General features: G+C 33.0%; 1 protein-coding gene and 1 long non-coding RNA gene across 2 annotated transcripts; one reads left to right on the forward strand and one right to left on the reverse strand.

Moving 5' to 3' along the window:
• Nucleotides 1-3644: 3644 nt before the first annotated feature.
• Nucleotides 3645-5471, forward strand: LOC135846933 (uncharacterized). The gene is made up of 2 exons (XR_010559047.1): nucleotides 3645-4409; nucleotides 4509-5471. It is a non-coding gene; the product is annotated as an uncharacterized LOC135846933 (long non-coding RNA).
• Nucleotides 5472-8903: 3432 nt separating this feature from the next.
• Nucleotides 8904-10233, reverse strand: LOC135846940 (probable methyltransferase-like protein 15 homolog). Its single transcript, XM_065366307.1, has one exon. It carries the CDS (start codon nucleotides 10084-10086, stop codon nucleotides 8968-8970), a length of 1119 nt encoding a protein of 372 aa, XP_065222379.1. The 5' UTR covers nucleotides 10087-10233; the 3' UTR covers nucleotides 8904-8967.
• Between the last annotated feature and the right edge of the window lie 2405 nt (nucleotides 10234-12638).

Raw genomic sequence — 12638 nt, forward strand, 5'->3', positions numbered from 1 at the left:
AAAAAAATGTGACTCGAGTGACAACTTTGAGAAGTTTTCTTGAAAATGAAAATTTTTTACAATTTTTTGGCAAAAAGCCGAACTTTTTGGAAATTACTTATTTCTGGCAAAAAAAGCCAACTTTCTGGATAATTTGAAAAAAAAAAAACTAAAAAAGAGTGAAAATCTTTAGCAATTTTTAGAAAAAGCAACAATTTGATAATTTCATTAAGAAGCAGCAATTTTTCGGAACATTCGGCAAAAAAATTACAGTTTTCACGATTTTTTTCAAAAATTTGTACTTTGGACATCTTTTATGTTGAACAAAAAAACGACAAATTTGTGAGACTTTTTGAAAAGTGTTTAGCAATTTTGTTAAAAATGAGATTTTTTAATAATTTTTTCCTAAAAGCCAGACTTTTTAGATGCCAAAAAGTGAAGCGAAGGTTTTGGATGGTTTGAAAAAAAAAACAGTGAAAATCTTTAGCAAATTTTCCCAAAAGCAAGAACTTTCTCAAACAGCGACAATTTGAAAAAATGACAAATTTTTAGCAAGTGAGACTTAAATAGTTGAAAAGTTTAAATTTTTTGCAAAATTCGTGCTTTGTGAATAATTTGTAGAAAAAAGTAAGTAAGATTATTGGTCATTTTTTGTAAAAAAAAAAAAAAAAAAAAAAAAAAAAGGTAATAATAATAATAAATAAACATTCGAGACAATTTTTGGCAAAAAACAAGATTAGTGGACAATTTTTGGAAAATAGTAAGACTTGACAATTTTAGCGAAAAAACGTGTCAACTTCAAAATCTTTGGATCATTTTTGGAAAAAAGGTAGGACTTGTAGAAATTTTTTGCAAATAAACAAACATTTGTGGCACGATATTTTTGGGTAATTTTAGGCAAAAAGCGAGATTTTTGAACTTTTTTTTAGAGAAAAAGTAAATAGGTAAGACTTTTGAAAATTTCCAGCAGAAAAACGTGACAATTTCTGGCATAAAATGAAATTCTTGGGTAATTTTTGAAAAAGAAAGTGACACTTGTTGAAATTTTTTAGAAAAAAACAACCTGCATTTAGGTATGACAATTTTTCTTTTTGACAAAAAGTAAGATTGACAATTTCAGTTAAAAGTAGAACTTTCTAACTACAACATATTGGCAACACAAAAAATGATAGGTTGGGTACTTTTTTAGAAATCTTCATGTTAAAAATGGGAGACTTTTTAATATTTTTCAATTTTTTATTAAAAACGCGAGACGAATTGGGCGTTTTTCTCTCTATATTAAAAAATCTGTTTTAAAAAAAAAGCGAAACTGACCATTTTATAATCAAAGCAAGTGCTTTTTGCCAATTTCTGGCAAAAAAGTGAGATTTTATAATTTTCGGCAATAAACGAGACTTTAAATATTTTAGCAAGAATCCAAAAAATAAAAAATAAAAAGTTTGGGTGATTAAAAAACAAAAAAAAAATCGAGAAAATCTTCAGCTTTTTTACTAAAAAGTGAGCTTTTTTTCAAAACTCAAAAATTTAACAATGTTGGCAAAGCAAAAAGCATCCTTCTTCCTCCTGCAAAAATTATGGTAACAAACCTGTCTTGACCCTCAAACAGGTCTAATGGGGTTGGAAGTTTGAAACCGGCAAAAGGGCCTTCAGGCATATCCTCCCATTGTACTGTAAAAAGTTGAACCCTCTAGGTCATTTTGGAGGTGCTGTAGGCTTTCCTAAACATGGAAAAACACATTTGACCCTGGAAGGGTTCAAATAGGGTTGGAAGGTTGAAACATGCAAAAGGCACTTCGGATACATCCTCCCAATGTACTTTGAAAATTTGGACCCTCCAAGTCAATTTGGAGGGGCTACAGGCTGTCTGAAAAATTGAAAAACACGACCTTAAGATATACCAAAAATCCACTCTTTTGACCCTGGAGAAAGGTCAAATAGGGTTGGAAGGTTGAAACCTGCAATAATCACTCATGGGGCGCCCTCCCATTGTATGCTGAAAATTTGGACCTTCTAGATTAATTTTAGGGGTGTGGGGGTAAAAAATTGGAGTCAAATGTGGTTTTTCTCACGTTAAACGGGGTGGGGATGACCTAGAAAGCTGAACTTTGGATATGTTGATCATAATGGGAGTACTGACCAATGGTATGATTTTGGACCCTTTTCATTCATTTGGGGTCATATTATGCCCCTTCAAAAAAATGACCATTCTGTAAAAATGGGGTTGGAAGGTTGAAACATGCAAAAGACACTTTGAGTACATCCTCCCAATGTACTGTGAGAATTTGGACCCTCTAGGTCAATTTGGAGGGGCTGTAGGCTGTCTGAAAAATTAAAAAACATGTAAAATAGACCAAAAATCCACTATTTTGACCCCGGGGAGAGGTAAAATAGGGTTAGAAGGTTGAAACCTGCAATAATCACTTATGGGGCACCCTCCCATTGTATGCTGAAAATTTGGACCTTCTAGATAAATTTTAGTGGTGAAGGGGTAAAAAATTGGGGTCAAACGTGGTTTTTCCCACCTTAAACGGGGCGGGGATGACCTAGGAAGCCTAAATTTGGATATGTTGATTACAATGGGAGTACTGACAAATGGTATGATTTTGGACCCTTTTCATCTATTTCAGGTCATATTATGCCCCTCCAAAAAAATGACCTTTCTGTAAAAATGGGGTTAGAAGGTTAAAACATGCAAAAAGCACTTTGGGTACACCCTCTCATTGTACTGTGAAAATTTGGACCCTCTAGGTCAATTTGAAGGGGCTACAGGCTGTCTAAAAAATTAAAAAACATGTAAAATAGACCAAAAATCAACTTTTTTGACCCTGGAGAGAGGTCAAATAGGGTTGGAAGGTTGAAACCTGCAATAATCACTCATGGGGCACCCTCCCATTGTATGCTGAAAATGTGGACCTTCTAGATCAATTTTACAGGTGAGGGGGGGGGGGTCAAAAACTGGGGTCAAATGGGGTTTTCCCACCTTAATCAGGGTAAGTATGACCTAGGAAGCTGAAATTGGGATATGTTGATCACAATGGGTGTACTGACCAATGGTATGATTTTGGATCCTTTTCATCCATTTGGGGTCATATTATGACCCTACAAAAAAATGACCTTTTTGTAAAAATGGGGTTGGAAGGTTGAAACATGCAAAAGGCATTTCGGGTACATCCTCCCAATGTACTGTGAGAATCTGGACCCTCTAGATCAATTTGGAGGGGCTGTAGGCTGTCTGAAAAATTGAAAAACATGTAAAATAGACCAAAAATCCACTATTTTGACCCTGGAGAGAGGTCAAATAGGGTTGGAAGGTTGAAACCTGCAATAATCACTCATGTGGCACCCTCCCATTGTATGCTGAAAATATTGACCTTCTAGATCAATTTTACAAGTGGGGGGAGGGGTCAAAAACTGGGGTCAAATAGGGTTTTCCCACCTTAATCAGAGTGGGTATGACCTAGGGAGCTGAAATTGGGATATGGTGATCACAATGGGGGTACTGACCCATGGTATGATTTTGGACCCTCTTCATCTATTTGGGGTCATATTATGCCCTTCCAAAAAAATGACCTTCCTGTAATTTTCAACTTTGACCCTTCAAACTGCGGGGGTCAATTCTAGGTCCTAAAAGAACCCTATTCTTCAAGTTTGATCTTATTTGATCAATTAGAACAAGTTCCAGGTCATAAAATGTAAAAATCACCATTCACCATCACGCTGAGAAGTGCTGAAACTTATACATAAATGAATAAAATACATGTATATAGGTATATAAAAACTGACACACCGGGAATCATCTAGTTTGAGCACAAAACGTCGAGAACTATCAAAATTTTTCACCCCCGACCTTTTTATCCAAAATTGGGCATACCGCAATCAATAGCCATCATTTTTACAAAAATTTTGCTAAAAAGTAAGTAGGTAATGAGAATTTGTGACCATTTTTCGAATTTTTTTTTCTACGTATGTTTGATAAGTAGGTACTTATATCTGATTGAATCGCGCATATCTCTGTCGAAATTGTTTCAGATCATTAGATACATACCTATAACAGAGATAGCCCATGAATTACTTTCATAAGTTACCTACTTTTTTCGAACAGAAGTACAAATTCTTTAGCGAATTCGCCGTGGTAAGTTGGGTTTTAAAAGTGCCATAATCAGTTACGTACCTCATTCATTTCCCGAGTAATAATTGTTTTCTCCTGCTTATCGCCCATCAGAGACAAATGGCTTGCACACGTTAAATTCATCTCTGACACTTTGTTCTCAACTAGGATGTCATGCATTGTATCCATTCGTAATAGATGCAATGCATGACATCCTGGTTGAAAACAAAGTGTCAGAGATGAATCTAATGTGTGCAAGCCAAGTGTCTCTGATGAATATAAGACATGTGCAGATGAAATGAAAAAACAAGACGATAAATATGTAAGTTTATTCACGGTGTACAACATGCACACTCATATTTTTTACTCCTTATTACTACCTGACTATTGAATGTTAATCCATTTTTAAATTTTTGGGCAGGATTAGGAATAGTCGCCAAAATGTATCAGTGTGCTTTATGCCTACATACATCCATGAAGCTACTTCCCTTCTGGACTATTACTAACTTGGTGTGGGCAGACGCGAAAAGACAATAAGAATTAACTCAAAAACGGAGCTCCTTAACATCTTGAAACAGCTCACAAATATTTACCTATGCACAAAATGAGACCCTAAAAAGAAACCCCCAGCTACAGATGTGGAAAAAGCGTCAAAACTCGAAGAAATTAAATCACAATTTAAAGAACTTTGGAAGCAACTCACCTCACTCTGTATCGTTGTACCGTCGACGTGGTCAAGCGATAAAGACGATTTGCAAGTAGTGTATTTGGTGGAAGAATTGGTTCGGGCCAAAAACGTAGACGACGCTTTAGAACTTTTTACGCTACAAGGGAATTTATGGCACAAGATGAGTATATTATTAACGGATCCAACGAAGGAGATAAAATATCCAAAATACAAAACACGAAACAACTATATAGCCACATTCGCGAAAAATTTCACCGATTACATTCTCATTGAAAATGCGAGAACCACGTGCGGTATGGTATCCCAATTCCTGGCGGTATGGATTTTGTCGAAGCTCTAATCAAGAGCAATGATTATGTCACGACGTCTCGATACGAAGATTGTCTATAGGCAAAGAACTAAAGAAGTGGCCATAATTCTAACGAAATCGTGGATCCATATAAATCAAACCAATTATTTTGACGAGAATCCATAAGGAAACGTTGGAAAGGTGCGATTTCTCAATCGATTAACGAAGCTTTGAGTCGAGCCAGCATGGCATCGAAGACATACGAAGAAATATCTAAAGAAAACTAACGAGAACCCATATAAGGAAACGTTGGTTTTAGTTCATCCATTTTTTTTTTTCTAATCAAATTCGTAATATTTTGGAAATATATTTATTGGAAAAAATAAACTACTCAAATTTCACTCTCACTTTTTTTAGTTTCAGTTTTTAGTTTTAGTTTTCAATTTCACTTTTGCTCATTTTAATTTCAGTTTAAGTTTCAATTTCTTCATTTCAGTTTTAGTCTTTATTAAACAGGTTCAGTTTGAATTCCATTCATTTTTTCATATAAAATACTTAATAATTATGTTGAAAATTTAATGAAAAAAATAAACTCAAATTTCAGTTCCACTTTTTTCAACCTAGACAACTATTTAAAAAAATTACACTTTTTTGGAAATTTTTGCAAAAAACAGCGACAATTCTTAGTAAGTTAATTTTCTTGAAAATGCGAATCTTTCACGATTTTTATCAAAAAGTCAAATTTTTTGAATACCTACAGGCAAAAAAGTCAAAAAAAGTGACTTTTTTGCAATTTCTGGCAAAAAACCAAAGGTTTTGTAGTTTGAAAAAAGTGAAAATCTTTGGCAATTTTTCCAAAAAACAACAAATTTTTCAAAAAGCAAAAAATAAAAATTTTACAATTATCAGCAAAAAGCAGCAATTTTTTGGAATTTTTGGAAAAACAAATTGAGTATAATTTTTGCGATTTTTTTTTTTTAATAAAAAGTGATACATTTTACTTTTTTAGGTAAGTAAGTACAAAAAAAGACAAATTTTTAGCAGTTTTCTATACCTGAAAAAAATAAGATTTTCAAGTGTTTTTTTCAAAAAAAAAAAAAAAAACGAACATTTTTGAGACAATTTTTGGCAAAAAACAAGATTTTTGGACAATTTTTGGAAAAAAGTAAGACTTTGAAAATTTATATGAAAAAACCTGACAATTTCAAGCAAATAATAAAATCTTCGAATCATTTTTGAAAATAAGTAGAACTTTTAGATTTTTTTTTTTGAAAAAAAAACAAACATTTGTGAACAAAAATTTAATTTATCTGACGCAAAACGAAATTTTTTGCCAATTTTGGGCAAAAAGCAAAATTTTTGGACTTTTTTGGAAAACTTGGAGATGTTTTTCAAAAAAACGTAAAATAATAAAATCTTAGAATAATTTTTGAAAATAAGTAGAATTTTAAGAATTTTTTTTGCAAAAAAACAAACATTTTTGTAACCATTTCAATTTTTGACAAAAAACGAGATTTTTGGCTAATTTTGGAAAACTTGGAGATGTTTTTCAAAAAAAACGTAAAATAATAAAATCTTGAAATAATTTTTGAAAATAAGTAGAACTTTTAGCATTTTTTTTGCAAAAAAACAAACATCTGTGACAATTTTAATTTCTGACAAGAAACGAGATTTTTTGCTAATTTTGGGCAAAAAGCAAGATTTTTGAACTTTTTGGAAAACTTGGAGATATTTTTCAAAAAAACGTGACATAAAAGCACCAACCTAATAAACCAAATCTAAACCCTTCTAGCCACGGGTGTAATAATCGTGTAATTATAAACACCCAAAACAAAAAAAAACAAAAAAAAAAAATAAATTCTGGCATTAAACAAAATTATTGGATAATTTTGGAAAAAAGTAACTTTTTTTTGAAATTTTTTGCAAAAAAAGTAAAAAAAACTGCATTTGTGACAATTTTTGGAAAATCTTTGTTCAAAAATAGAGACTTCAGTATTATTAGATTTTTTGGTAAAATCGCGAGACTTTGATACTTTTTGACAATAAAAACGCAAAACTGACAATTTCAATGATTCAATCAAAGTATCTAAGTGATTTTTATTGAAAAAAAGTGATACTTTTTGGAACGTTTTGCAAAAAAAAAACGACAAACTTTGACAATTTTGTTAAAAAACGAGAATTTTTTAATATCAATATTATTTGGCAAAAAATGAGACTTTGAAAATTTTAGCAAGAATCCAAGAGAGCAAAAAAAAAAAAAACAGAAAATCTTCAGTTTTTTTGTTAAAAAGTGAGAACGTCTTCAAAACGCAAAAATTTGACGATGTTGGCAAAAAGGAACAATTTTTGATAATTATTGTCAAAAAATTTTATTTTTTCAAACAGCGAGACTTTTTTACATTTTTTTTTTTTTTTTTTTTTACTTAAAAAAACGACATTTTTTGGTGATTTTTCACAATTTTAATTAAAAAAGCGATACTTTTCAATTGCTAAAAAGATGGAATTTATAGCAATTTTTGACAAAAAGTAAACTTTTTAACATTGGAAAAAAGTAAGACTTTTTGGAATATTTTGCAACAAAAACTAAAATGAGAATTAGTGACAATTCTATTGAATTTTTGCTAAAAAGTAAGCATTTTTTCAAAAGGCAAAAATTTGACAATGTTGGCAAAAAGCAACAATTTTTGGGAATTATTAGCAAAAAATAGTCTTTTTTCAAATAGCGAGACTTTTTTACATTTTTTTTTTACGTAATAAAACGACACTTTTCGGTGAATTTTCGCAATTTCAAGTAAAAAAGCGATACTTTTAAATTGCTAAGATAGCATTTAATTTATGGCAATTTTTGGAAAAAAGCAAACTTTCAAACATTGAAATAAAAGTAAAACTTTTTGGAATTTTTTTGCAAAAAAAAAATAATAATAATGAGAATTTGTGACGATTCTATTGAATTTTTAGCAAAGAGTAAAACTCGCCAGTCTCAACAAAAAGCAGCACTTTTTGGCAATTAGTTTTACAAAATAAATTATAATTTGGAATTTTTTGGTAAAATTGGATGTTTTTTTTTTTTTTTTTTTTAATGAGAACTTTTTGGAATTTTTCGGGGACCTCATAGGAAAATAATTTTCGACCAGAAACCAAACAATTTGGCAATTTTGGCAAAAAGTGAGATTGTTTTCTATTTTTGGCAGAAAGCTAGACTGACAATTTTAACAAATGGCAGGGCTCTGTAATCGTAACCCTGAAAATATACAAATAGTAGGTATAGACACTAGAAAAAGAATAACAAATCGTATACTTTCGCAAATTATTCAATTAGGTATCGATATTATCAGCATTATTTTTTCCCCTTCAAAATGTGTAATAAAAATTCATTTTTGAATCTGTAAAAAAAAAGAAAAAAAAAAATAGTAACCAAATGTTATTTACGTATGAACTTATAATTTTCTTTCAATTAGTACAAGATAAATGTTGACGTTCTGACCGTTTTCATTCCTCTTACTCCTCCATCGACCCATTTCGAAAAATTTGGACCCAAAAAACTTTCGAGCACAGGCCAGTTCAACGTTAAGTCAAGTTCAGAATACCAAGCTCGAGTGAATTTAGTTTGAAACGTTTTCGTCTGAGATATTCTTCAAGTTTGGTAACACACGAGGAAAACCAATGAACCCAAAATGGATTTCGAGTATCGTCCCTTTTCTACGTGGACTGCGATAGAGCATAATAAAAACCTGATCAACTCGTATTTCATTTTATTCTCGAGTAATATTAGACTGAAAACCTGGAATTGATCCAACCTGCTCAACGTACTGATCTAAAAGAAAAAAAAAACAACAATGTACCAAGTCGCAAGACTTTATTAACACTGATGATGAATATTCTACGTTAAGCTAACACCTCGACTCATCTAATTTTAACACAAGCCCTCAGCTTGGCCGATCTACTCCTCGGATTCGACGCGATCTCCAGATCATCTGGAGTAATCACGTGTTTATTAATCTGACGCCAGCACGTTTTAGCCTTCGGTTCGAGCGATTCTTGAGGAAACGTTAAACTAAAACTGTACAACCTCATCGGTAACTCGTTAGCAGCGTTTTCCGAAACGTTTCCGGTAACGTGTCGTTTAACTATCGTATCCTCTAGCGAATGAAACGATAACGTAACCATAACACCGCCCAGTTTCAGGTATCTCTGAGCTACGATCATCGCGTAATTAATCTCGTTCATTTCGTTATTCACGAATATCCTCAGAGCTTGGAATACTCTGGTGGAGACATGAGCGTATCTACCCAGCTTATCTAATCGTATTTGGTTCTGTAACGTTTGTTCGACCAGATCCTTTAACTGGGATGTCTTCCTTAGGCAACCGTACGATGTACGAGTTTCGACCAAAGCTTTAGCTATCTGTTTAGCTTGCGGTTCTTCGCCGTAGATTTTCAGTATCTTGTGTAAATCACGTTCGGAAGCATGGGCCAAGACATCGGCTGCTGTAACGCTGTCTTCTTCCGAGGTATTCATTCGCATATCTAGAGGACCGTCTTTACTCAATGCGAACCCTCGGTTAGGATCGTCGAACTGCATAGAAGAGCTTCCGAAATCGAAGAGCATCGCGTCGATGGAGTTTTGACCGATGTTGTGAGCTTCCAGCAGGCTAGGTAGATCGCTGAATTTACCATGAAGCGGTAATACTTGATCGGGGTACTCGAGCTGGAGCTTTTGAGCGTACGAGAAAGCTACGGGATCTCGATCCAAGCAAACGATACGTACGGTCGAGGATTTCTCTAGCAGTTTACGAGTATGGCCTCCGGCTCCAAAAGTCATGTCTACGATAAGCTGGCATTTCTCTGGCTGCATGAAGTCGACTACTTTATCGACCATGACAGGTACATGACCGGAAGTGCGACCTCGAACACGATTGGAACCGGATAACGAGACGAACGAGCTATTTGCTCTTCTGCCATCCTCTAAAATCCTTCCACAAGTTTCTAATCCAAGTGCCAGGTACCGGCGAGAGGTTTTCATTGGCGAGCAGGATTTTACAACTGTCGGCGCTCAAACTACTGCTGCTGAATTGCGCGCTTCGAGGGTACTGATTTTTGTAGTGGTCGTCGGCCAGACGTTTCAGACTTTCGTAGTTTTTTTCGCAAGCTTTAGCGTCACCGATGACTTGACCGTTGCGGAAACCTTCTTTGACTTCGGCTCGTAAGTATTCGGCGAGGTCTCTGCGGAATATTATAGAGTAAGGTTAGAGAGATGTTATGATGAAATTCAGCGGTGATGAGGTGAAATCAACGTGATCGACTTACCGTCCTTTTTTAGTCGGTTCTAAGGGCCAACGTTCTAATAACTTCAAGTAGTTTTTGTATAATTGGGACATAATATGTAAGGTCTAGATTAAATAATGAGCATTACTTTGAGTTAATTTCGAAGGAAACTGGTCAATAGTTGAATTAAAAGCGTATTTTTATGATTTATTTTTCTTATCAATACGCAATTTGCGGACTTATCAGTCGTTTCGAAGTTCGGTTCGAATCTTTCAAAGTGAGTTATTCGGTTTTGGTATATGACGTCATCTGGACTTTGATGGACGGCGTTCCCTAGAGCGCGCTAGCATCGTGGTACATTTTTTATTTTTTTTCCAAACTGAAAGTCTGAAACTTCCTCACTTTCTAGTTTCTCAGCTTTTCAAATTTTTTAAAATGAGGTAAATAGAAAGAAAAATGGAAACTAACATTCACAACGAAAAAAAAAACACGAGAAAAGAAAAGAAAACTGAAACTAGAGAAAAGTGATGTCAAAGTCAAAAGAAAAGTCAAAACTGAAAATCAAAAAAGAACTCAAAGTCTCAAACAGAAACTCACCGAACCAAAATGAATTTTTAAAAAGGCTGAAAGAAAGCGAAAGCTGAATGAATAAAGCTTTTAGCTTTCAAAAATCCCAAACTTCCTCAGCTTTTAGCTTTTAGCTTTCAGCTAGCTTTCGTTGCTTTCCATCCCTGGTTGGCTGTGGAGTGTGGACTGTGGAGTAAAACAATTTGACTCATAACAAAACAACATTGTTTCTTATTAATTATTAGGCACCTAATGACTAATTCGATAATTTTGAAATGAATTTTTGAAAGCTTCTGCCCTAGCTTGGCTTGAGCCTCTGCGTTCTTTTTTTCAAATTGAATTTTCAAAAAAAAACAATTATTAAAATTTAAACAAAAACAATTTTATATACCTACTTCTCAATCTCAAAATAAGATTTTGCCCTTCCATCACGCAGGTCTGTTTGCTTTCCGTAGGTATTCAAAATTTAAATTTTTAAAAACTCAACATTCAATAATTTCAAATTCTAAAAGTTTGGAACCAAAAAATTGAAAAATGAACCAACTTCTGAAAAACACTTTTTAGTATTTCTTTTTACCTTTTGAAATATCTACAATATTATCCACATATTTTTTGCTCGTTTCATTTCACTTTCACTGTTAGTTTTAATTTCAGTTCCTTCATTTCAGTTTCAGTTTTTGTCCAGTTTTAAATTTCGTTTCAATTTCATGCCCATCAAATTCGTAATATTTTATGATTCTGGAAATTTATTGGAAAAAATGAACTACCAAAAATCAGTTTTGCTTTTATCAGTTTTCAAGTATCAGTTTTGCTTTTTTCGGTTTCAGTTTTTACTTGCAGTAATTATTATAGTTCCACTTTTTTTCCACCGAATTCGCAATATTTTGGAAATTCAATGGAAAAAATGAAGTATTCAAATTTCACTTTCACTATTTTCAGTTTCATTTTTCAGGTTTGCTCGTTTCAGCTTCTCAGTTTTAATTCCACTTTTCTTCCTCGTCAAATTTTGCCTTTTGGAAATTTATTAGGAACGACGAGCTACCAAAATCAGTTTTGCTTTTCTCAGGACTTAAATTTCAGTTTTGCTCATTTTAATAAAATTTAGTCATCAATTTTCAAGATGTGACGACATTAAATAGTTATCTACAAGATTCAAGAAATATTGAAAAATTTTAATCAAAACACAAAATCAGAAGAAAAATGAAAATCTATAAAATAAAAATACAGTTCATTCAATTCCACTTCTTTTTCAACAAGAAACTGAAACAAAACTTACAAAACGTGTTTTTTTTTAGGAAATTGGAGTTGAAAAAACACGTTTAAAACAAAAAAAACGGTTTTTTTTTGGTTTAAAACACTGTTTTGTTTGGTTTTTCATTTTAAAACATTTTTGTTTTGAACATGTACTCACAACCCTGTTTTTTTTTCGTTGTGATTGCGAGTTTCCATTTTCCTTTCAAGTTTCAATTCGCCTCATTTAAAAAAATTTGAAAAGCTGAAAGCTGAGGACGTTTGGGATTTTTGAAAGCTAAAAGCTAAAGCCAAAAGTTTCAACTTTCAGCTTTCCATCCCTGGTGGAATCAGGAATGTGGACATAAAAAAAATAATTTGACTCGTCACAAAACAACATTGTTTTGTAATTATTAGGCAAGTAAGTAAGTAAGTACCAAATTCAATAATTCTCGAAATAAACTTTTGAAAGCTTCTGCCCTGGTTTGGCTTAGGGCTCTGTGTTTTTGTTTC

This window comes from Planococcus citri, chromosome 1, assembly GCF_950023065.1.
Source record: "Planococcus citri chromosome 1, ihPlaCitr1.1, whole genome shotgun sequence".
In the NCBI taxonomy this organism is placed as follows: domain Eukaryota; kingdom Metazoa; phylum Arthropoda; class Insecta; order Hemiptera; family Pseudococcidae; genus Planococcus; species Planococcus citri.